This window comes from Nuphar pumila, chromosome 14, assembly GCF_984573655.1.
Source record: "Nuphar pumila chromosome 14, dmNupPumi1.hap1.1, whole genome shotgun sequence".
Lineage (NCBI taxonomy): Eukaryota > Viridiplantae > Streptophyta > Magnoliopsida > Nymphaeales > Nymphaeaceae > Nuphar > Nuphar pumila.
Genome location: NC_143262.1, coordinates 72,951,515 through 72,978,336, shown reverse-complemented (window position 1 = coordinate 72,978,336; position 26,822 = coordinate 72,951,515). Strand labels below are relative to the sequence as shown.

Sequence of the window (26,822 nt, the reverse complement as noted above, 5' to 3'; positions counted from 1 at the left end):
GAAAACACGTCCCTGTCATCGATCATGGATATCATTTATGCAAGTTCTGACCTATAGATGCTGGAAGCAGATCACTGAATATGAGTTTTTTGCTCATGAAAACATCGTGGTCGTCTGTTTGCATTTTGGATGAATGCCACATAACATATAACTGTTATGTAGACTTTTTAACTCTTCAAATTACAAAATGGACCGCCACAATATTGGCATGAGCAAAAAAACTCATGTTCAGCATGACCTGATCTGCTTCCATGGATGCTATCCATTCAGTGAATAATGGCACTTAAGTAACCGTAATCTGACCTCCATGCAAGATCTTTTTTTGCAATTAAAAAATCAACCTTATAAAATGTCAAAATAATGCAATCTAAGTGTTGATTCTTATCAAATTGACCATTAAAATCCTTATATGGGTATGATTTCTACAAATAGCTAGCATCAATGAGATCTGGATGGGGTATGACGTTTGGGATGATACAGGTGGAGCTATGTCATAGGAACATGCCATTTTGGTGGTGTGTCCCTGGTGAGACAAGTGGACACACTCGGACACATGAACACTATTATAGATAATGTTTTACCATTGTTTTATTACTTTAAAGTTTTATTTCAATAAAAAATACGTTGTTAACATTAAAATGCCAAAAATTAGTTTTTATTGGTTAAAATTTAAAAAATTTCGTATCCTTGTCTTATTTTCCAAAAAAGTTTCAAACATATGAGTTAAACCCACATCACACGCCCAAGGGGGAGTGGTGCAATGGGGTATGGCCTTGGCTGCTAGACGGACAATCAAGGTTTGATTCTCATGGGCATCGCCCCTCTACACAAACCAATGTATAGCATAGGCCTCGGGGGCAGGGGTCCTAGCCTTAGAATTTTATGTTGTCGGCACAGTAACAGTAGGTATGGCAAGTTGAGCCAGTGCAATCAAGTCTTTTGTGGGAGGTGCGGTTTCTTGGAGTTATAAATTAAAAAAAAAACCACATTAGCATCATGATGTCAATGTGTCTTTGAGAGAGAGAGAATTTACTGTCGTACTTTGTTCATGGCTTCAAATTGAGTGGATTGCTCGGTATAAGTTGTTGGGCTCAATCAGGAGAGGGTGGTGTATGTTCACCCCCGATGATTCACTGAATCCCACATCTATGTTCGGGGGTCCCAAAAAGCACCACGTATATAAGCACATGGGGCTCGTATTCTCATGTATGTTGACATCACTCAACATTGGAGTCTGGTTCGGTTGCAAAGACTTAAGTACCCTTTCTTGCTATTCTTGCCATAAAACGACGATTTGAGAAAATGACAAAAATGTCCTTCATTCAAAAAAGGAAAACAAACGGTTCAAAAAAATGACAAACATGTCCTTCATTCAGAAAGTCGATGATGATGTTGACTCTTCAAAGTCTACACAGTAAAACGAACCTTAGTTGACGATCCGATGGTGATCCGGTGAAACGATAGTGAGCCAACGATCTGATGGTGAGCCGGTGGTCCGATGGTCATCCGGCGAAATGAACCTGAGCCATCAAAAATGTATGTTTGAACTTTTCATCGTCATCTTCTTCTTCTTTCTTCACCGTAAAACACTGTAAAACACACACACTCTCTCTCTCTCTAGAGAAGAAATCAAGGGAGGCAAAGAGTTTCCCTTGGAGAAGGCCATGAACATCAACCCTCTCACTCTCTCTCCCTTCTCTTTCTACTTTTGTGCACATCCAGCAGACGATCCTACATTGCTCCATCAAACACCGACTGATCTGCGCACTGACTGTAGCATCGTTCAACTTGATTCATTATGGAGCCTGATTTAGAGTTTTTGCCCTTACAGGAGGGGGGTTTGGGGGCTCCTCCCAACGTGGGTAGCATCGTTCAACTTGATTCGTTGTGGAGCTTGATTTAGAGTTTTTGCCCTTACAAAAGGGGGGTCTGGGGGCTCCCCCCCGCGCGGGTTCCGCCCCTAGCGGGGGGCTTAGGAGGCAGCACCCCCCGGACCAATTTTTTGGAGGGATTTGTATAATTTTTTTATTTTCTTTCCCTCTTTTAACTATCGAAAAAGAGCAATAAAGTGTTTTGTTTAATCATGGGGCTCATGTTTCCTTCGGTTGTTTCTTGCGCGAGGTTTTCATAACACCCCTTCCCACGATTTTTTTATTTTTCTTTTTTTGTTTCTTTCCCACGATTTTTTCAATGACTCCCCTACAGTGATTTTTAGTGTTGTCGGGTCTCCAACGAGCCCCGCATCTATTTATAGTATTGTTCGGTCTTCCAACAACGATTTTTAGTATTGTTGGGCCTTCTTGCAGCGATTTATAGTGTTTTCGGGTCTCCAACGAGCCTCACAACAATTTATAGTGTTGTTAGATCTCACTACATTGATTTGTAGTGTCTTCCACAAATCACTATAGCGATTTATAATGTTATTCAGTAAGCAAATTGTTGTAAATCGCTACCCGAATTATGACCAACTTGTCAAGGCCATATCTCCCTAACCAAAGGTCATATTCCAAATCCGTAAAAAGTGGTGTCTTTGTTATTGAGTCTAGTTTATTCTTGTAAATTTTTAGTGATTTCTATGGTCATTTCATTTTCCATTTTAACTCAAAACTAGACCCCTATTATTCTATGTTATTTGAGTTGCACAACACTACAAAAGTGTAGGCACTGCGAATGTACATGGAAGTACACTTGACTATATTCTGGTAGAAGGAATGCAGTTTAATATTAAGGAATCTGCACATAAATTTTACAATGATTATGCCTTAAAAGTTGACTTCAGTGTGAGAAGGTTTTCTAGTAAAAAATGGAGATTATGCCTTAATAGGGGTCTAGTTTTTAGTTAAAATGGAGAATGAAATGACCATAGAAATTATTGAAAATTTACAGAAATAAACTAGACTCAATAACAAAGACATCACTTTTTACGGATTTCGAATATGACCTTCGGTTAGGGAGATATGGCCCTGACAAGTTGATCATAATTCGGGTAGTGATTTACAGCGATTTGTTTACTGAATAACATTATAAATCGCTATAGTGATTTGCGGAAGACACTACAAATCGCTGTAGTGAGATCCAACAACAATATAAATCGTTGTGAGGCTCGTTGGAGACCCGAAAATACTATACATCGCTGTAGGAAGGGCCGACAATACTAAAAATCGTTGTTGGAAGACCAGACAACACTATAAATCGATGTGGGGCTCGTTGGAGACCCGACAACACTACAAATCACTGTAGGGGAGTCATTGAAAAAATCGTGGGAAAGAAACAAAAAAAGAAAAATAAAAAAATCGTGGGAAGGGGTGTTACGAAAACCTCGCGCATGAAACAACCGAAGGAAACATGAGCCCCACGATTAAACAAAACGCTCTATTGCACTTTTTCGATAGTTAAAAGAGGGAAAGAAAATAAAAAAATTTATACAAAGCCCCAAAAAAAATTTGGTCTGGGGGGCGCGGTCCCCCTGGACCGCTGACCGCGTAGCGGGACCCGTGCCGGGGAGGAGCCGCCGGACCCCCCTCCTGTAAGGGTAAAAACTCTAAATCAGGCTCCACAACGAATCAAGTTGAACGATGCTACCCACGTTGGGAGGAGCCCCCAATCTCCCCTCCTGTAAGGGCAAAAACTCTAAATCAGACTCTATAACGAATCAAGTTGAATGATGCTATCCACGTTGGGAGGAGCCCCCAAACCCTCCTCCTATAAGAGCAAAAACTCTGAATCAAGCTTCACAACTCATCAAGTTGAATGATGCTACCCATGCTGAGAGGAGCCCTCAGACCCCCCTTCTGTAAGGGTAAAAACTCTGAATTAGGCTCCACAACTCTTCAAGTTGAATGATGCTACCCACGCTGGGAGGAGCCTCCAAACCTGTCTCCTGTAAGGGTAAAAACTCTGAATCAGGATCCATAACTCATTTAGTTGAATGATGTTACCCACGCTCGGAGGAGCCCCCAAACCCTTCTCCAGTAAGGGTAAAAACTCTGAATTAGGCTCCATAACAGTCAATGTGTAGGTCAGTCGGTGCTTGATGGAGCAATGTAGGATCTTTTGCTGGATGTGCACAGAAGCATAAAGAGAAGGGAGAGAGAGAGTGAGAGGGTTGATGTTCATGGCCTCCTCCAGGAGAGATTTCTTTCTCGGATAATCCTGCAGTGCAGAAACCGAGTCTTAAATAATCATCTTCGGGGCACTTAAGTCTTTACAATCACTCCTTTTCTAGAATCGTTATTTTTTTTGGCACCAATGGAGGAGAGAGTACTTAAGTCTTTGCAATCGCATCAAACTCCAATGCTAATTAATGCTGACAAACATAGGGATACGAGACACACAAGCTTAAATACATGGTGCTTTTTGGGACCCCCAAGCATGAGATGCCCTGTTCGGGGGGGGAGGGGGGCATATAACCTGCTTCGCTCAATCAGGATGGGCTCACTAGAGAGGGCGTGCGCAAAAGAGAGAGAGAGAGAGTTTGTGGTTTCTAATTGAGTTGATTGCACGTGGGAACAAGCAATTTATGATATAAATGGGATGGGTGCAGAAGTCTGTCGCAAAAGGCTCAAGCTTAGCTCATTAAGATTCAACTTGGGTTAACTTCTTGAATCAACTTGGGAACAAGCAAGTTGTGTTTGGGCTTGTTAAGGCTCATTTAAGATCAGTTAGCTTCTTGAATCAACTTCAATTATTGAACTTAAATTTATCGAAAAAGATAAAGATTGCTTCAAGGATGAATAAGAAAAACGAAATGTGTTATACAAAAAAAAATCTTGTAGGATAGTGTATATCTCATTGTTTACCATATGTTATATTAACTATACTATATTAACTCCATGTCCATCAAAACAACACAGTATAACACATTGGAACATATTAAAAGTATGATTAGATGCATAAAGGATCAATATGAAGAGACCTCTGACTGTTGGGAATCAGTATGAATATAGCACAAGACTGGTTTCCTTATGGAGAGGTTTCTGATTGGGTTTCACACCTGTAAGTGACTTCTGATCATGAGTTGACCTCTCTGACTGTTGGGAATCATGTGGAACTCTGTACCCACCTTAGATCCGGTATTTGGATATGGATCAGCTGCAGGATTCATTTCCTTAACATTTCCTATACTAGCAGAAATATGGTGCAGGCAACCTCCACGAACATTCCAGAAAAATCTGGTAGAGAAGGTACAGAAACATCTCAGCAAGGAGTGTGGCATTTCCATGTGGTCAAGTCAGAGTAAGATACTGCTTTAGTTATATATACGAGAGAGAAGTTTCATGGCAGTTTTCCAGAGGCTTATATAAGCCGGATACTGTCCACCCCAATGCATGGAAATTGGTTGGGGGTGGGTCCCCTTGAGAAAATGGATTTTAAGCACAAAAGCTTCGAGTGCAATTCTACTCGAATCTTAACCGTGTCAAGGTGTCACAGAGCGTCTGATTAAACACGCACTCAAATAGCGTGTCACTATCTACGCGTCGGTCCGGTCCGTAAGGGGTCTTCACGTAATCTTCAGCGTGTGGATCGTGGTCGTTTCATGGCTCCTTCCAACCGTGAAAGCAACAGCTGCTGTCAATTCATGAGCTGTATTTGAAGCCATCCCTTTGGGTCTTCTTCCTCCCTTTTCTGATCGACCCTCGGGACGCTGAGAGAGAGAGAGAGAGAGAGAGAGAGAGAGAGAGAGAGAGAGAGAGAGAGAGAGAGAGATGGGTGAGCAGCTGTTCCCGGGGTTCAGGTTCTACCCGACGGAGGAGGAGCTGATTGGGTTCTACCTCCATCACAAGCTCGCCCACACTGGAGACGATAGATTCTCACATATTATACCAGACGTCAACATCTACGAGTACGATCCATGGCACCTCCCAGGTTCCAACCTCTCCCTCTCTCTCTCTCTCTCTCTCTCTCTCTCTCTATATATATATATATATATATATATATATATATATATATATATATATATATATTGATGGGTAGGCGGTAAATGAAATATGCTAAATGATACAATTTATGAGGAATCACATCTACATCATGTTTTCGATGAAAAAATTGATATTTGGAGCCTCTAAAATTTATAGAGATTTTAAACATTTGATTTTTTTTAACCTTATAAAAACTCACTCATGGGTCTGAATTGAACGCTTCAAGAGCTGATACTTATAAAATCAAGTACATAGATCATACCTGTATGGTCAAAATTTAAAAATAAAATAAAAATAAAACCTGAAAAACTCATTTAGCATATTTCATTCAGCACCTACACATTACTATATATATATATATATATATATATATATATATATATATATATATATATATATATATATATATATATATTGTTAGGAGCAACTTTTGGTTTTCCGGGCAAGGAGAATTTAGGGTTTCAATATATTCCAGGATACCTTCCACTGCCGGAACAAAACAAGGGTTTTGGATAAAATGATATTGAAAATTACCAATGATAGTGATTTTTAATTTTTTTGCACCGAATCCCAAATTCCTCAAAATTCTTTTGAATGGAGGATTTGCCAACCAGCCCTTGATCTATCAAGATGGGCGATGAATATTGAAAATCACCATTGATCAATGGTGATTTTCAATATCACCTGATCCTATCTCACTATCATTGCACCATTTAGATACATGCACCTCTCTCTCCCTCTCTCACGCACACACGAATGCATATTGGCTCATGCACAACAGTTAAGCAACACCATACACTATTCCCTACCACCTTGTTATTTCATTAAAGGAAGTAGACATGTTAGATGACAACACTAACTAACTTCCTTTCTTGCTAAACATGTGGTTCAAGAAGTATCTTATGTTCTTGAGGTGATTGATTTAGTCTATGTTCTCACCGTCCTCTTCTTATCTTAACATTTTGTTTTCTTTCATTATTAGACAACAAATTCCCAAATAAGAAGCATGTCCACTACAAGAAATCTGTAGATTAGCGATGACTCAATTCGTTGCTAAACAGTTTAGCGACGGATAGCTTTCATCGTAAAATTATAGTCGCTAATTAGCGACGAAAAGTATCTGTCTTAAATTTCATTGCTAATTTGCGACAAATTAGTGAATGCCATGATTCGTCGCAAGGCCGTCGTTAATATATGAAGATTTTGGTTTTGCGGCGGATTAAAATTTGTCGCTATTGTAGCGACGGACTTAGTGACGAATTAAAATCTGTCGCAAAAACATTGGCAGATTCACATTTGCGACGGATTAATATTCGTCCTTAATCTGTCGCTAAATTGGACGCCGATAGTAAATAGCGACGGAAAATATCCATCGCAAACAAGAAAAAAAATTAAAAAAAAAATAAAACATAAATATCAAGAAAAAATTCTTGTGATACAATTTATATTTTTTGTGTATAAAAAATAAAGTACACATAAAAAATACATATAAAAAGCAACTAAAACAATTTATCGATCCACTATAATTTTTGCCAAGTTCTAATTATTTACAAGTGAACATTTACATTTTTGAAACAACAAGAAGGTACAACAAATTCAACACATGAATCTAATCATCGTTAAGATTTTGTGCGTCATCTTCTTCATTGTCTCGATCTGCCCCTTCAGCTCCTCTATGTTGATTATCTCCAGCAACCTACAAGAGAAAAGAAAGGTTAGTATTGATAAACAAAATATAATAAAATAAATTATATGCAATGCACCTAAATTAAGGCAATCAAAGTAACATGAAATCTAACGACATGCAATACATCACATGAAACTTTTATACCTGAGAGGCACCTGCAGACGAAGTTCCCCTGTCCCAAAAAAAATTGCACAACTCATTACGGACAACGTCGGAAATTGCTTCATGTAAATAGTCACGCATTGTGTCCTTAACGAGCTAGCGTACACCATCCCAAGAATTAGGCGGGTCAGTCGGATGCTTGGAGTTGATGCTGACGAAAAAACTCTGTGAGTCGTGACTGGAAGAAGCAATGACTGATGAGGTGTTCATATTACTCCCAAACCCGAACACATGACCCTTTTTGGGTTCACCTGTTGCAGTCACGCATACTGCAGGATCAAAAGGTGGATACTGAGTGGAGTCATCGTCATATCGCTCTACTATCTGTTGCTCATATGACTCCTACAAAGTAATGATTACAATATGAATTAATAATTAAGAATTATAATGTTTATGATAACTTGTATATTATAATATTTATTAATACAATAAATGCATATCATTGTCGTTCTCGCCTTCTCTGATACGAACTCTCCCGTAGTCTTACATTTATGTGTTTCAACAAACATATCCTTATATGGCACAATGCCTCATTTTTCTACTTCCTGCGAAGTTAAATGATAAAAGAATTATTTAACAGGTTTGCAACAATACTTATAAAATTGACAATATATAGATTGATGAGTTACCATTTTCTTCAGATGACTCCCAAAAGTCCTAGATCCACCTGTGTGTAGATGGGCATCGATCATTTTTGCTCGGTTTTGTGCAGCCTTCGTTAAGCAGTTTCGAAATTCATGCCCAGCCCACTTATCACACATTGCATCCCAAACATCGGACATGATAGTAGGAGGTCCATGGCCCTTCCACTCCAGTGAATCATCTATTTCGCCAGATGTTTTTCTTGTTGCAGTCTTCATATTGTGCAGCATGTCTGCAAATCAATTGGCAACCACCTTCTGCCATACCTTCCTCGCATCCTGCTCCTCCATCGTAGTCGCGAAGCGATTCAAAGCCTACAAATATTTTCAGAAAGTTAGTAGACATGACTATAACAAAAAATTAAATATAAAACACATTAACTATGAAAAACGATTGTATACCATGAATGAGGACGACAATTTATCCAACACCTTCTTCAGGTACTCTTTCCATTAAGCGACCGGTCCTGGTAGATGTTGAACTAGTAAATTTTTAATCTCTCATATTACTTCTTATGGCTTGAACCTCGTGCTACACATGAATTGGTACACATTAACTATCAATATACAATATTTATAAGATAAGTATAGGATAAGTGAAAATGAAATACTTACGGTTCATTATCGATATACACTATTTGAATGAGTCTTCTTGTGTCAGACTGAGAAGACTCTGCATCCAGTGTTGTCTCATGACTTAAATGAACAGCTGGTGTAGGTGGGTCATGTGTAGGCAAAATATCATTTGTAGAAAAATGAGTTAGAAATTCACAAAACGCGCATTTAAACTAATCAAGTATACAATTAGTTAAATGATATACCTATCAAAGCAGCCCATGAAGATGAAGGCTGAGACTGACTACCACTGGGTAATCGACCACTGTAACCTCCACGAACCATATTCTAACAAATAAAAAATGTCATGCAATACATTCAAATATTGCAATACCTTTAAATCATTCAAATCATTGCAATACATTTAAATACATTCAAATAATTTAAATCATTCACATTAAATATTGCAATATATTCAAATCATTCAAACACGTTACAATACATTCAAATCATAACTCTATACGTATCGAAGATACATTCTAGCAAATAAAAAATGTCATGCAATACATTCAAACATTGCAATACATTCAAATCATTGCAATACATTTCAATACATTCAAATAATTCACATCAAATATTGCAATACATTCAAATCATTCAAACACATTACAATATATTCAAATCATAACTTTATACGTATCGAAGATACATTCTAACAAATAAAAAATGTCATGCAATACCTTCAAATTATTCAAATTATTGAAATGCATTTCAATACATTCAAATAATTCAAATCATTCACATCAAATATTGCAATACATTCAAATCATTCAAACACGTTATAATACATTCAAATAATTATTGTATATGTATCGAAGATACATAATCAAAGAATAAAAAATGTCATGCAATACCTTCAAATCATTCAAATCATTGCAATATATTTCAATATATTCAAATAATTCAAATCATTCACATCAAATAGAGGTTTGTATTACAAGATTTATTTCACTAGCTCAAGAATTCTTCTTCATCACTTGTTTGACTTTCATATTCTTCTTCTTCCTCCTCCTCTTCTTCATCTTCTTCTTCATTGTCCGCCCATCCACTTGGTATATCATTTGGATCACATTCTTCCATGAATGTTCCATCGACCAACGAAGATATGACATGCATACCATGCGCGACATCGTGATCATAAGAGAAGTCATATATATATCATCTGATTGATAGTAATCACTCTCTTCAGTTAACGTGTCTTCCTGTAACTGATCATACTCGGAGTATAGTTTGAACTTCACCTTGCAAACTACCCACCATTCATTTCTATCTGACTTTTTTGTACTCGGATATGAAATATAGCAAACTTGTTGAGCTTGCGAGGCTAATATGAATGATTCATATATTTCAAACCTTGATTTATAATTCATCTCCACAATGCCTGAGGCTTTGTTGACTCTTGTTGCAGTGGGATCAAACCAATGACACTTGAATAAAGTTACCCTATTATTTATGCCTAATTAAGTCAACTCCATTATTTCTTCTATAACACCGTAGTAATCATGTTCATTTTCATCGTAGCTGCTACCCTTGCCACACACGCCACTATTCATTGTTGATTTATTTACACCGTAGTCTTTTGTATGAAATTGATAACCATTAATTACGATGTGCCCGTTGTAACATTGCATAACTTTGGTCGGACCATTTTGTAAATCATATATTCCTTGATCTTTAACATCACCATGGCGGACCTACAAACATAAACAATGATTGTGATCACGACCAATTAAGTAACTTATTGTTGTTTACACAGAGACAATTTATGTCATCGTCCTTACCAACTCTTTCAACCATGCCACAAACTTAGGTTCACGTTCTTTTTGTACTTCTGCATCAGTGAGATGTGAAAGTTCTCTTCGCAACTCCAGATCAAATTGTCTGCACTTATCAAATACTTATATTACTGAATCATGTATACACGTATAGAACATAAAAGGATATAGATTTGTGTTGCGTCTATATATACTTACTCGATGTATTGGTCAATCGCTGAGCAATTAAAAAGGATATAGATTTGTGTTGCGTCTTGCTCTCGATCTTCCAAGAGTATTGACCGACAACTGCCAAAGACATGCCCAAGTGGTTGAAATATCGACAGTTTGTCAGCTACAATAAATTATTCTCCATCATCGTTACGAGGTGGGCTTGTGTAACATGTTGGAATGTGAGGTTTAAAGTACATAGATGAGAAATTTAAAATCTCTTCTAAAGTGTACGCATCACAAATAGAGTCCTCTACTCTTGCTTTATTTTAAACCTTTTTTTTGAGGTCAAACATGCATCTGTCAAAAATATATATCTTGAATTACAATAAATTTCTCAATAGCATTGAAGAGACAAATATAAGAAAATATAAACCTTTCAAATGGGTACATCCACCAATATTACACAGGACCACCAACCCTTAGTTCATATGGCAAATGTATGATCAAATGTTTCATAACATCGAAAAATGTTGGCGGAAATATCTTCTCTACCTGACAAATAGTAGTGACAACAGAATCCTAGAGAATTTTTACCTCAGATACTACAACTTCCAATGTGCAGCCTTTATATTAAAATTTTGTTTTTTTTGGGCATCGTACGTGAGAACACTGTTATCCCACAGTACTTTCAGTTCATCAATCAATAGTCTTAAATATACATCAAGATTTTGGCCCGGATAGGTCAGACCAGGGATCAATAGAGACAAAAAAAAAATTTGACGCTTCATACACAATCTTGGAGGAAGGTTGTATGGAGTTACAAATACTGGCCAACATGAGTATGGAGTTGATCTACCCCCAAATGGATTAAATTCATCTGTACATAAACCGAGTCTAATATTTCTCACTTCCATTGCAAAGTTCTAGTGAGTACGATCAAAGTGCTTCCAAGCTTCTGCGTCAACAGGATGTGTGATCTTGTCTTCATCATGTCGAACTTTATTTGCATGTCATCTCATGTGTTTAGCTGTCCTCAAAGACATATACAATCGTTGCAATATAGGGGTTAGAGGGAAGTAGCAGAGCGACTTCCATGACACTTCTTTTGACCACGTGCTACCATTGCCTCTTGTTTTTGGCTTGAACCGAGGATGCCCACATGACGGGCATGATCTACTATTTTTCTGATCTTTGAAATACAACATGCAGTGATTTGGACAAACATCAATCTTTTGATACCCCATACCTAGAGCGTTGACCATAACCTTCGCATGATAGAAATTTTGTGGCAATTTCTCATCTTTGGGCAAAATACTCTTCACAATAGAGCACAAACGGTCAAAATATGATTGACTCAAATTAAACTCGAACTTCAAATTCTGTAGTTAAAGAACTACAGACAAGATAGTGTGACTCTCACAACCATTCTAAAGTGGCTCATCAGCATCTCTAAGTAAATCATAAAATTTGTTAGTTGCATCGTTTGGTACTTCTTCCTCTATCTCAGTTGCTACATCACTAGGACCCATAGCAGAACCCAGTTCTGGTCCTGCAGTATCAAATATCAAATCCATATAAGGATTATCGTGCACTACATCCACCCATGTGTCAAAATTATTCATAAATTCTTTACAATGAAACATCCAATTCTGATAATCACTCACAAAACCCTTCCTGTATAGGTGATGTCTAACGCCATGAGGTTCTACAAATCAATTGTTCTTACAAATCTTACAGAGACACCTAATCTGACCTGTGAGATCCACTGTACTAACACTTGTCGTTGCAAATTCAATAAAACTTTCAACACCATCCATATATTCAAGCGATACCTCATTGTCAACTATCCTACGATACATCCATTCACGGTTTGCAGTCATTTTGTCGTATGATGTTACGAATATTATCCTAACCAGTTAAAAGAGAATCATCAGAATTCTATGATGAAGAAAATATCAAATTTATCATGCATTCGTGGTAGATGTAATGATTTGATATATATCACACACACACACACACACACACACACACACATATATATATATATATATATATATATATATATATATATATATATATATATATATATATATATATATATATATATATATATATATAATGTCATACAATCACAAGAACTATGATGCATGCATTGATAACTTAATATTTTCATGTGCAAACTATTTATAGCACGATACATTCATTTGAAGCATGTTTTCATAATATAATTTTACATTGAAGTTATAAACAAATTGAAAGTAACTTCATGCAAGCATGGATACAATCACATCAAGCATTCCAATACATTCAAATCATTCATATCAAAACAATGTCAAACATGTACCTGCAGCAAACACACTCCAATATCCCACTAACTACTACCATGACTAACATGGAATTCGAACTCTAAAAATAAAAACACTTCTATTCTCATACATTAAAATCATGCTCAACATGATCTCCGAACTCCATCAAAGTAGTTCTAGATATCCACAACTAAGTGAGTATGTGAACAGAAAAGTGTTGCATCCAATAAATTAAATAACATGTGATGCGCTTGCATCACTTACTCACTACGAGTATTTACCCGATTTGCAGTTTTCAAAGTCCTCGTGTAGTTTTTCCCTACCTTGTGAGGTTGTGACGTGCTCGAGTGTCTATGAGTGTAAATGATACGGGGCTCGAGACGCGAAGTCAAAAGGCGAATGCTGCATAAAACTGTAAAAGTGTGAAGACTTAGAAGGTTTTAGCCATACTAAAGAACAGAAAGTGACACAGGTACGACCCATGTCCGTCATTCTACTGTCGGACTCCCGGCAACCACAAAGAGAGAGGGAGCAGGGGGGCACCGGCCTGGATTTGCTAGGAAGGAGGGTGTCGAGCACACACACACACACACATATATACACACACACACACACCCCACCACACTCTGCTCTTTTTCCCCTGCCAACCTGGTGCGGCAGCTGAAGCCGCAACCCACCCCCTTCTGCCTCCTATTTTTTTCAGCCAAGAGGAAGCGTTGTCTGACTCTTCCCCTCATTCCTTCACTTTGTGTGAACATAGTGGCCAGACGCCATTGTCCCTTCTCACAGGAGCCCCTCACCTCTCATCCCCCTCATTTTTCTTCCTCCCTGATTTATGGCAGACCGACTTATCGTGGGTCGTGCATGTCCCCTGAGTCACCCTATCGATCCGAGCTCGGTTTGAACTGAGCCCAGCCTGGTTCGCTTAGCTGAAGGGCTCAGTCCCTTCTGAGATAGGGCCCTCCGGCAACCACATGAGAGAGGGGGCGGGCCCTCCGACAACCACAGAGAGAGGGGGCGAGATGCGGCATAGGCCCACCAGCCTCCTGCCGGCCTCCCGGCAACCACAGAGAGAGAGAGGAGAGGGCACGTCAGGGGTCGCTGGCCCTCCGGCAACCCGAAAGAGAGAGAGGGGGGGTGGGCCCTTCGGCAACCACAGAGAGAGAGATAGAGAGAGGGGCGGGAGATGCGGCAGGGGTCGACGGAAGGAAAAAGAAAAGAAAAGAAGAAGAAGAAGATAGAAGGGTGGGGGGTCACTTGCAGTTGTTGGACGGGAGGTCAACATGTGGTGGGCGAGCGACAAGAGGTCGCGGAGCGACGTCGGTGGGCGGGCGACAAAAGAAAAAGAAAGGGAAAAGGGGCTCGCATTAGGGATTTATGGGAAATTTAGCGACAGATTAGCGACGACCAAATTTTGTCGCATACTTCGTCACAACTTTGTGACGGAGTAGCGACAAAAAATTTCTGTTGCTGAGTCATCGCGCATTTGCGACGGAGTTTGAGACTGAATTTGGCCGTCGCTAACTCGCGACGGATTCACGACGCCATGTTTTCTGTCGCTAATTCTACAAATAATTTGAACGTTAGCGACGGATATTTTTCTCTCGCTAATCTGTCACAAATGGGTGACGAAAAAAATCTATCGCAAATATCCGTCGCTAATTGAAGTTTTTCTTGTAGTGGTCTGAATTTGTTGAACAATTTCCCTTGATTCATTGCTGCCTTTGCAAATGAAATTTGTGTAACAAAGTTACTGTATCTGATGCTTCACATGAGTTCTTAAATTTTTTTAAAAACAGGATACCAAGACGGGAGTCACTAGAATATGAGAACTAAAAATATGGGCATTTTCAACACCTTTTATTGTAAATCAAACCATGTGGATGTGATTGTCGTGGTGAATTTGCTAGGAATCAACCATTGAATCATGTATTTTCTATGAAAAAATGTGATTTTTGAATGCTTGAATACTTATGAAGATTATGAGCTATTGATTTTAAAGACTTGAAAAAATACCGTTTATGCATTAAATTTGGATTATTCAAGGGCCAGTTCTTATAAAACCAAGCACGTAGATCACATTCGTGCAGTCAGATTCAAGAGAAAAAAAAATCCATGAAAATTGTGGTTCACACATTACATTAGTGGTCATATTCTAATTCTAGCTACTCACCAAGACAGATTAAAGTTATTTAATCAATAAAACTATTTTTGAAATTTGGAAAAATTACATTATAAGCTTTATTTTTTCCCTAATTCCAAATATAGACCTCACTTTTTTGAAATTTCAAATATGAGCCAAACTTTTTATGAAAGCTCTAACATAGAGACCTCAGGTCGACAACTATCATCTTGAAAATGTGATTCTTTTTTGGTATCCTGAAATGTCCCTTGAAAATTAAAAAATACTCATTCATTCTAATTAAAAAAGAAAAGAAAAAGTAAACAGTTTGAACTCTTAATGATGAAGGTTATTATTATTGTAATTTTAACTGTGATTTAACGAGCAGAACATTTAATAAATGCAGGTCCTTGTTTAATAGTTTCCATGAAAACAGAGGCTCATATTTGGAATTTCAGAAACATGCAGGTCCCTTTAATATATGCAAATGTAATTTTATTGAAACATAATAAAATTTGTTAAAAGATATTAAAAATGGTACAATAATGTTCATACGTGTTCGGGTCATGTAGCCAAAATGGGGTGTCCCTGTAACACAAGATGGAATAGACATCTTGAAAACGTACGATTCCATTTGTCTGGTGTTTTGGTGTCTTCTCAAATGCTATGACAGAGGTTTTGTTGCACTGTTTTGGATGACAGAAATGGCAGGAGTAGCCAACTATACGGACTCAGAACAGTGGTTCTTCTTTTGCCCAAGGCAGGAGAGAGAGGCCCAAGGTGGAAGGCCAAACAGGATCACCACTTCTGGCTATTGGAAGGCAACCGGTAGCCCTGGCTATGTCTTCTCTTCATTTAATAGGAAGATTGGTAAGAAGAAAACACTAGTTTTTTATGAGGGCAGGGCCCCTGCTGGTAGGAAGACTCAATGGAAGATGAACGAGTACAGCTCTATCCCCGATCAACAGCCCAACTCCTCCGACCATGCAAATTTGGAGGTAAGATAATAGTGGCAAATATTAGCTATATATTTGAGAAAAAATGTGGAAAAAAGATATTTTAGTTGTAGTTTTAAACAGCTAAAATATCGATATTTTCGTTTAAATGACAATATCAAGATAGTTACGTTCGTATTGGCTATTTCTTGGGGAAAAGGATCTCTTTTAAGTGACAATGTCATTATTTTATCACGATAGTTATGTTTGTATTGACTATTTCTTGGGAAAATTTCACAGTTTTTTTTTATATTAATTATTATTATTATTCGTTTTAGGTTACTTTTATTGAATTTTTGGTTAATTTATTTTTAAGATGAAAGATCCAAGAAGCACAATTGAATTTCAATTTCTTGTGAGAATTTGATTGCCATTTTTTTTTTCTACTTTTGCCCCTATTAAGATCGGTGCAACCTAAAGTTAGTCTCACACAGAGGTGTCTAAGGTTTTCCTACCACTTTGTTTACAACCAACCATGTTTCTATAAACTCAATTTGCAAAATTAGGGCATGTTTGCTTGCATCTCAGGTGATTTAAAATCACATGGTGAACAATATGATTTTGAATCGCATGGGAAGCCAGTAAAATGGCCCCTAGTGTAATTTTCTATCATATGAGAGATTCTATACCGTGCAAGCTTGTAGGTAAAAAATGGGGGCAAATGAGAGTCATTTTCTCATGATAGAGATCAGAAAACAAATTCCCATTTGGAGCTAAGCAAACGTCAGTATCATGATGTTTCAAGCCCAAAAGGATAGAAGCCTAACTTTTGACTGATTCAACCCTTGCCCAAATGCATTGGTTTGCGTGTTTCCTACTTAAAATTATCATGGATTCCTTACCGAGATGTCAAGTTATGAAGATCAAGACTTTGGTCTGACAAAGTCCCACCTTGGGGAGCTGTGGGCAACAAAAAATGATGTGAGGTATTGAAACATGCATCATGACATGCATATTTTTTTTGTCCAATGTGTAGTCAATGTTGGTTGTATCGGAATCGGAGCTGTATAGTTTGGCCAACGGTTCAGGTATATTGGTCCGATATCGATACTCAAGTGTTTCGTCCTGAATCGGTAAAAAAAAATAATTGAAAACTATTAATCAAAACGTGACACATGTTAAAACTATTAAAATAATATTAAAAAAGAGAGATACGTACTCTGCCGGGAGTACCTACTTTCACATATTAAAAATCATGGTTGTAGGTTGTATCTTCGCAATTAAACCTTATGGATGTACTAAACATAGTTTATTTGATAGGAATCATGCTTTGAATCATGTTTTTTGACATAAAGTTAGGATTTTTTAAGTCATGAAATTTTGATACATTGTGAGTCATTGATTTCTAAAAGTCTTAAAAAACATACATATATAATTATTATATGATCCAAAAATTTGTTTTCTACTAAATGATGCTTATAGATCATATGTATGGGGTCTGATCAACTAAAAAAATTTCAAGAAATTTGACAATCTAAAGCTTCTATTAGGAGGGAGTAGGTACTCCAAGAGCAGGGGCGTAGCTAGGATTCATGTGAGGGGGGGGGGGACAGGGGTGTAGCAAAAAAAAAATGGTGTGATAGTTGGGGGTTCAGGAGCAGCGCCCCCAAAATAAAAAATTAGATAAAATAAAAAATGGCTACAATTATTAATAAAAATCTATTTCATATGGACAAATCAAACTATCTGCTGCAGTCTTTCTCAACCTCAACGGAAAGTTCTTAAACATTTTCAAATGGAAATATATAACACTGGTGCGATAATTTGAAGTTCATAACAATGCGTAAATTTTATTTATGACAAAATAAATCAAAATACAAAAGCGCCGCACCAATGTGACATAGATGAGGAGAGAAAACTCTTGGTTATTGATTTATGTTTCATAGTTGCTGAATTTTATTTGTTATTAATGTTTCATAGTTGCTGGGAATTCTTGCTTTTCTCATTTCCTTTTTCTTTCCCTCAGTTTTTCATAGAGGATCATTTCTGTATAATTAAACTTTTTTCAACCTAAGGACCATCTTGCAAAAGAATAAAAGCTGAAAAGATTGCCAGAGATTTCTGCAACATGATGGCTTCTTCTGCAAAATTGTAAACTATTCTAGCATGATTTCAAAGCATAAAGAGATAAACCCTTACAAGATCATTGCAACCACATACGCACACAGAAAATGTACTCTAAAATAAACAAGCATAGTGGGTATTGTATCTAGATTTGCAGCAAAACTATCTAGATTTCATAGGGAATACTTAATTAACATCAGAGAAATCACAACCATTGACACCTCATACGATTGTGCCATCACAAGTGTAGATCCTTTTGTAGTCAGAATTATCGTTGCTTGATTGTACCAAATTCTTATAATAGTTCAAAATTATTGTTGTTTGATTGAAACAAATTCTGCACAGAATGATTGTTAAGCAAGTCTGACTTGCATCTCCAGTTTGATAATTTGTTTTTTCTTTGTAGATAATTTATGTTTCCATTAGCTTCAACATTTAACACAACTTGGTCCTTAAGATCTCTTTCATACTCGATCTCCTTGTTCTTCTCATCATTGTCTTTCTGCATTGACAGAACAACTGAATAACTAGGTATTTCTGCAACTGCAGCACCACAAGGGTATTTCTTTTTGTGATTCTAAGAGTTCCTGCAACTGGATAACTAGGTCATCCTCTGAATATATATGTCTATTTGTGGACAGTATTGTTATAGATTTTATTGTTATTCATGTTTATATTCTTAATGTGTATATTCTTTAATGTTTTCACTATAATCTTTTATTATTTTCACTTTTATTATTTTGCATAAGTCATAGCCCCAGTAATGTTGCTTTTACACGTGACATTTTTTCCCTCCTCATTAGGGCTGGGCTAGGACTGTTTTTTTTTTAATTTATTTATTTTTAACTGCCCGCCCCGCTCCGCCTATGTCCGAGAGCACCACATCATTACTAATTAAAAATTAATTTTAACTTATTTTTACATTTATTAAAAAATAATCTGTCCAGATCAGTATCTTGATGAGCCGCTATACATCACATGGCACACTTTAGTGTGCCGCTGACCCGACTCACCCTCCATATTCTATTGGACCCTACGGATGACAGGTTGTACCTCAGAAGGCAGTCATCTGCGGAGGTACACTCAAAGTGTGAAATGTGATTGCACCTGATCCACCCTCTCTTTTGTCAAGCACTAGACAAAAATCAAATGAATTGGTTTCCAGAGCCTATTTTTGTTTCAATCCAGGTCATCTCCCAACTTAATTTTTTATTCCTTCCTCACGTTTTCTAGTCAATTTGATAGCAATGCAAGTGGACCTCTGGATCCCATACGCCATCAAATTTACATCATTTTGGATATTCAAAGCCATCCAAGTCTCCCAAGGTCAAAAAGTTTTTTTTAATGGAAATTTAGATGACGACAAATCCATGTTAGCCGGTTCGTACTTTCTCATGGATCATATTTTCATCATAAAATGGATAAAATTATATAATTTCTTAAGGTAGTAAACAAGTTCTATGCATAAATGATAAGAGGTTAAAAGATGATTATTAATTTTTAAAACCTTTTTGTCATGCTCATAAAGTGTCATAAGTTACTTTTTGATACATAAAAAGGTTAATGAAGCAATCGGAAGATGGTTCTGAATTATCAGAGATCATGTGCAGTGGTTCTCTATGACAAAACCTAAAGAGACATGCTGTCATTGTTTATAGCATAGACTCATGTAAGGTATAACGTAAAATTCTTGGCTATCAGAAGCTTCTGACAACCATGGAAGCTCATTTTATAAGACCCACCACATATTTCTTTCAAGCTTACAAAACTTTATGAGAAACTCATTTCATAAAAATAAAAATATTTCTTCTTTAAATATGAAAATGAACTTTAGTATTTGAGTGTTTCTCATGTTAAAAGAAGTGTCCTTTTCTTTCTTAACATCCATGTTTTTCATAGTGAAATCTACTTATCAAGATTTATGCATTGCTTCTCTTAGTAGCTTCTTAGTCTGGTAACTACAGAATAAGTAAGAGAGAAACACAACGGGGATTGGTAATTAAGCATCCCACTGTAGAGGATCTGCTTCCAGGTTTGGAATGAAAACAATAATGTGCTACTTTCTCATATATAGTGTGAGATGGTTTTACTGGTAAACTTCTTCAATGGTAGTATGTTAACCACAAGAAATTTATGTTAACCAAAAAAAGTGAACTCTGCTCGTCTTTCGCAGATCCAACATGATGAGTTCAGTCTGTGCCGAGTGTACGTGAGTTCAGGATGCATGAGAGCCTTCGATCGACGACCAGCCATTGGTGAATGACGTGCAAATTCGAAGATCAAGATGAAGATGAAGATGAAGGTAAACTCAGACAGTGAAGGGCTTCGATGTGACAAAGTTTCTAGGTGAAATGCAAAGAGCAAGATGGCACATGTGCATGCCAATCTCATGTTGAAGGTATTGACATAGTATTAGGGATCATTAATTGATGCATGATTTGGTTATGATAATCCATCACCATATATAGTCCTAATATAGCAGGCAACCAACATCATCCACCTTATAGATGCCCAATACTCGAGTGGTAGATTTTGATTCTTCCCTATTTTGTGCACGGTCCAATATTCACTAGAAAAAAAAATTTGTGGATGGGCAAACACATGCATAACAGAACTCCATTTTGGGCATGGATCATGAAATCGGCACTACAATGTAGAACTCTTTAATATATAAGATGATGGATCTTTTTAGAAGTTTTGTGACTATGTCCATCGATACAGATGCAGACAAGGATGTGATATGGACAGAGACATGAATTCTCGATTTCTATGGAAATTAGGAGAAGAGACCGTATGCTTTTGTTGACTTTAATAGATAAGAAATCCTAAAAAAAATTATTGCTAGATAATATTGACTTTTCAAGTATGCCCATATGACTTAATATGTAAACTCAAACTTATTAAGAATAAAAAAACAATCATAAATAAATATAATAAATCTTAAAAAATATTAAATATCTCTGAGGCTAAAAAATACTACCCTTTTAGATGTGTCCCTAAGGGCATACTTGATGGTTTGTTTAGTAATAATTTTGCCAAGTTCAAAGTTTGTTTGGACTCGGATGTTGTGTTCCAAATATCCACTATGGCGATAAAACCAGACAGCGATCGCCACCCTTACCTACCCTTACCTCCATCGGTTTGTGTGAATCTATTTCTTTCTATTCCTCTGGTTTTTTCTCGGCTTTTTCTTCCTTCTTCTCGACTTCCTCCTTTTTGGGCAGAGGGCTGGGGGAGATGATCTCAACCTTCTTCTTCGTCTTGGATTCCAACCCTTCCTTCAATTTGAGCCCGTCCATTGTTGCCCACCACTGTTTATCTTATTGCTGCTGAAATCCACCTTCACGTCCTCCACCCCTAACTCAACACCAGCACCCCCAAAAACCGTCAAAAATTTTAGAAAAAAATACAAAATCAAGAAAAAAAATTCTTATTTTGGGGAGGAAAATCTCGTCATTACCATCGTTTTTCTTGATGTAACGCTCCACTCGTCTTGCACAGCATTCACAATGCAAATCCATCTTCATGACCATTGTGAACCCTGCAACTCCCTCCTTCTCCTTGCCCTTCTGCTCTTTCACCTCGCTCTTCTTCTCCTCCTTCCCTTGCTTCTGCATTCACAAACCCAGACAAGAAATTTCTCAACTCTCGAAAAAGAAAGAAGAACTAATTAACTAATCAAAACAGGGATTTTCTCACCAAATCTTAGTTTCCTTGGTAAATAGAGAAAAGGAAATGCAAAAAAAAAGAAGGAAGAAGAAGCGAGATCTGAGCCATTGACCTCACCCATTTCTTTGTATTTCAAAGGAGAAGAAAAGGCCACGTGATTCCGATCGCCGCCCTCACCTCCGCCGGCCCCTTGGCCTGACCGCTGCCCCTCCGCCTCCTTGGTCGCTGCACAGGAGAGAGAGAGAGAGAGAGAGAGGGGGCGCCTGTTGATATATTGTTTTTAACTTGTTTCTCCCGTTCATCTACTGTTGATGACCATCCATCTCAACACTTATTTAGAAGGACACCACACCCATCATCTCAAGAAATCCTGGGTGCTTGTCAAGCGGTCGCTGCATGCCCACCGTGCAGCAACGCTGTATATAATGTGTACTTTTTCTTTTTTTGGCTCCCACTGAGTAAAGGTGTCAACGGGTCGGGTTTGGTTCGGACACAGGTGAAATCAGACTGGGCCCCGATATTCGGGTATGATATCGGTTCCAGACTCAAGACTAATAGGATCTTTCATAAGATAAACCAGACACAGACCCAATATGAACTACATGAACCAGACCCGAACCATGCCTGATAAAATCATATTTTTTTTATCATTAAAATTTATTGGTTTTAGTCAGTACTCGGGTCGGTCCTGGGTCTGGTATAAAATTTTACAAACTATACCCGGGTCCATTATTAATCGGACATTCGGACCTATAGAGTTTGGTTCGGGTCAGGGTAAATGTGACCCATTGACACCCCTACTTGTGAGCACCACTAAGGTGGAACACCTAAAAGGTATCGTACAGGAGCGTCTGTCTTTTGGGTGAGGCGCAGACAGTAGAGTTGGCACTGCTGCCCGCACAACCAAATGGCCCTTCCAGACCAAGAAGTGCCACATTGACTGCACCTCTGATTTGGATGGCTGTGCTTCTTCCTCTAAAGGCAAAGTACTGGTGTTCCGTTTCACTCATCCCCTATGTCATCCCCATCTTTATACTCATTTTAAATCTTATGACCTTATAGATATGGATTCAGCATTGTCGATTTAATAAAAATTGACCCTCGAATCATATTTTTTTAAAGAAAAAATATATGATTATTTCAATCACAAAAAAATTGTGTTTTGTAGACTGTACATTGATTTTTTAATCATCAAAAAATCTCGCACACAAAGCCGATGATTTAAATATTGATTTTCACTAAATATAGACCCAGATTTGATAAGCTTGCAACAGTGAAACCCAAACTAAGGGTACAAAGATAGGGATGACATAGGAGATGAGTGTAACCGATTTCAAGTACTGAGGGCGTTGAATCTTTTACGAGTTAAAATATTAATACTTCATCCCGTTTCTGAGGGACCACAACAATTTCTTTTTTGTTGTTGTTATCTCCAATCACTCGTTCAAGTCGCAGGAGAGGGTGTTGTGTGTTCTCCCCCAAAGATGCATTGTTTGCTACAGTGCGTGTTTGGGGGTGTGAATGAGTGCCACGTATATAAGCACGTGGGGCTTGTATCCCTGTGTATGTCGGCATCACTTAGCATCGAAATCTGGTGCGGTTGCAAAGACTTAAGTATCCTTTCTTGCTATTCTCGTCAGGAAACGATGGTTCGAGAAAAAGACAAAAATGTCTTTCATCCAAAAAAGAGAAACGATGGTTTGAGAAAAGAACAAAAATATCCTTCATCTAAAAAGTCGAGGATGATGCGTTTTATTTGCACCATCTGCTGTAACAATAGCTTCATTTGACGACACACTCTTTACTGTGGTCTGCTGTCGTCGGAGCACCCTTTGTCGTCGTCTCGAGTCCAGGTTCTAGCCTTGGTTTTCAGCTTGTATTACAACACATTGCCAACTTCTTGTTCATGCATTGTGTTACAAAACATTCTCGGGTTTGTTCCTACCTCATGGAGATAACTATAAATCGATCGACTGGTTCGATCATTGGTGGGCGTCATACGAGCATTTGTCGACCATCTCTTTTTACAGTCTTTTCTTATTTTTCAACTGAGTCTGAACCATTTGCATACATTGTTCATTGAAGACTAGGCTTGGACAGCTGGACACCGGCCATGATGTATTGAGTTTAGGGTTCATGCCCAGTTTAGAAACCCGATCAACTCCAGCCTAGCCTGGCTGTTTTGTGTTCAGGTCCGGTTTAACCCAGCCCAACTCAATAATACATGCAGTTGAGTGGGGAGCTAAATTTATTGGACTTGGGTCAGATATCATCAGACACAGCCTAATCAGATCCAGTGTTGGATCCAGAGTCAGATGGAGAAAGTACTTGCCAAACTCTGATCCAATTAGCTATATATCCTCATTGGATCCAAATTAATATGTACTTGAAGTCGGATATGACAGATCCAGTGTTGTATCTGCAGGGGATGTCGATGGGTCAGATGTAAACCGACATCTGAATTGAATCCAAATCCGATTAATCTGATTTAGTGGCCAAATTTGGATCCAATTAATAATGAGATCCAGACTCAGTGTTGAGTTTTGCACCCTAATTTGATTTTGAAACTGATTATGCATAAATATTGGATTTTAAGCTAGTCAGATCCGGATTCAGTTTTATCTGATCCCATCTGAATCCAATTAGGTTGGACTCGGTAATGCCTAGATCCGGATTGAGCCCAACCCATTCACATCACTAGTTGTATCTGGGTTTGGACTCGAACTCTGATGCAAAATCACATAAACAAGTCCAATAAACTAATTGGATCTGCTTATACTAATTGAATCTGACAAAGGATTCAGATTGGAACAGATATCCAACCCAAACTCATACAGTTTACATCCCTACTGGGTCTTTGCCTTGGCCTGATAATATCCAGACCCGGCCCAAGCCAATAAATGATTGGGGCTAGGCCATGCTTGTGGTGGGTCAGGCCATCCTGACGGGTCTACCTCTAATAAGACTAGTGCAGTCGCTAATAACCAACCCAACTTGAGCCCAACCCACCCAAGTATGTCGACGACAGATCCGGTCCAATAGTATTTGGGTCCAGACACACTAAAGCAAGTCAAAGTAGCTAATCAAATTAGATTCACAAATCTGGGCAACAGATGGATTTGGGTCTGCTTTTTACGCAGTTAAATGGATTTCCAGTTCCCACTCAAATCTGGTCTTATCTAAGCAAGGTCCGATCTGAATAGACACTGTCCCACTTAGAGATGTAACTGGGTAAGGTATACCCAACCCGACCTGACACCCGAACTAATTATACCCGTCCAAACCCGATTTTAGTAGACCTATGGGTTCCAGTCAGGTTCAAAATATGGACCCATAACAATAATGGGTCCGGTCTTGGTATTATAAATAAAGACCCAAACTCACTTGGACCCAACCCAAATGATCCAACATAATGTAAAACTGAACCGACCCAAATCCGAACAGATTATATATTTAAACCCGGTTTTATATATAATTGAACTGAACCCAACCCAAACTCGCTTCATATTTGAACCGACCTGAACCCAAACCAATTATGTACTTGAACCCATTTTATACGTGAAGCAGCGACCCAAACTGAACCAGTTAAAACCTGACCCACTATTATTTGAAATAACTAATAAGCTTCTCATTTGTTAATATATAATTTTCCTAATGAATAGCTGATTCTGTTAATTTACATATCTTTCCGTGGCGGGTAATTAGGTCTAGAATAACTGGAATTGAAACCTGAACCCTTTAAAACCCGAATTGATCATACTCAAACCTGTTACCCTAAAATGGTGGACCTATTTTTCATTCATACTGAGATCCGAACCTAGACCTGATTCATATTGGGTTGGGTCTCGGTCTAATTTTTATATCCGATTAAAAAATGGGTCTATTAAAGACCTGACCGTACCAGAACCCGTTAACCCATATGGGTCAATAATTTCAAGCCATACTTGAACCTGACCCAGTTATACCTTAGGGCACGTTTGAAAGTAAAGATGTAGGAAAAGTGATGCAAAATAATAATAAAATCTTTAAAGATTTTCTGACCCTTTCAAATAGGGATGGCAGTGGGGCGGGGCGGGGGACAAGGTTTCCACCCCCGCCCCCCCTCAAAATTTTATCCTCCACCCCCGCCCCGCCTTCGCGGCGGGGATGGATTTTATCCTTCATCCCCGTTTCATGTCCTCCACCACGATCGACGCAGTCTGCGCCCGGTATGCCTCCTCAAAGGCGGAGTTGAACCGCCTGAAAGCCCGCCTCGCGCTTTCGGCATCGATCACCACCGGCATCTCCGCCATGACCGCCACGACCTCGCTCCACGCCATGCGCTCGTAGTTAGCGACGTACTGTCGAAGCTTCTTGGTGTGCATTCGCACCCAAGCATCGCCGAGGACGAGTCGGAGATCGGCGACGGCCAACGGTGGAGGCCTCCCCCTGCGACGGCCAACGGTGATCGGCGACGGCCCGGCTACAATGATAATGCGGATGGGGAAGGGGAAGAGGCGACGGCCCGGCTCGGTGGCTCTAGGGTTAGGAAATTAGGGTTAGTAAACAGTAAAAATATAAAGGCTTGGGGGCGGGGATGGGGCGGGGCCGGGACGGGGATGGGGCAGGGCGGGGCCGGGACGGGGATGGGCCGGGGGCGGGGCGGGGCGGGGGAACGTGCCAGTCCATCCCCGCCTCCACTCCTGGACGGGGATGGATTTTAACCTTCGTCCCCG

General features: G+C 38.6%; 1 protein-coding gene across 4 annotated transcripts; it reads left to right on the top strand.

The window, feature by feature from the left end:
* Positions 1 to 5,672: 5,672 nt before the first annotated feature.
* Positions 5,673 to 21,229, top strand: LOC149816966 (NAC domain-containing protein 90-like). Of its 4 annotated transcripts, none has more exons than XM_089987831.1 (3): positions 5,673 to 5,865; positions 16,082 to 16,377; positions 20,612 to 21,229. In XM_089987831.1, the coding sequence occupies exons 1-3, from the start codon at positions 5,706 to 5,708 to the stop codon at positions 20,699 to 20,701; spliced, it is 546 nt and encodes a 181-aa protein (XP_089843957.1). In that variant the 5' UTR covers positions 5,673 to 5,705; the 3' UTR covers positions 20,702 to 21,229. The 4 variants fall into 4 exon arrangements, 3 of the variants coding, with proteins under 3 accessions (XP_089843957.1, XP_089843959.1, XP_089843958.1); XM_089987833.1 differs by lacking the exon at positions 20,612 to 21,229 and adding an exon at positions 18,953 to 19,177; XM_089987832.1 differs by lacking the exon at positions 20,612 to 21,229 and adding an exon at positions 18,845 to 18,947.
* The last annotated feature ends 5,593 nt before the right edge of the window (positions 21,230 to 26,822 follow it).

What these genes read in the sequence shown, in the direction of transcription:
- LOC149816966 (XM_089987831.1), top strand. Translation starts at nt 5,706, where the DNA reads ATGGGTGAGCAGCTGTTCCCGGGGTTCAGGTTCTACCCGACGGAGGAG. An exon ending in CGATCCATGGCACCTCCCAG is followed by an intron (nt 5,866 to 16,081) that starts GTTCCAACCTCT and finishes TTTGGATGACAG; the next exon opens with AAATGGCAGGAGTAGCCAAC. An exon ending in CCGACCATGCAAATTTGGAG is followed by an intron (nt 16,378 to 20,611) that starts GTAAGATAATAG and finishes CGTCTTTCGCAG; the next exon opens with ATCCAACATGATGAGTTCAG.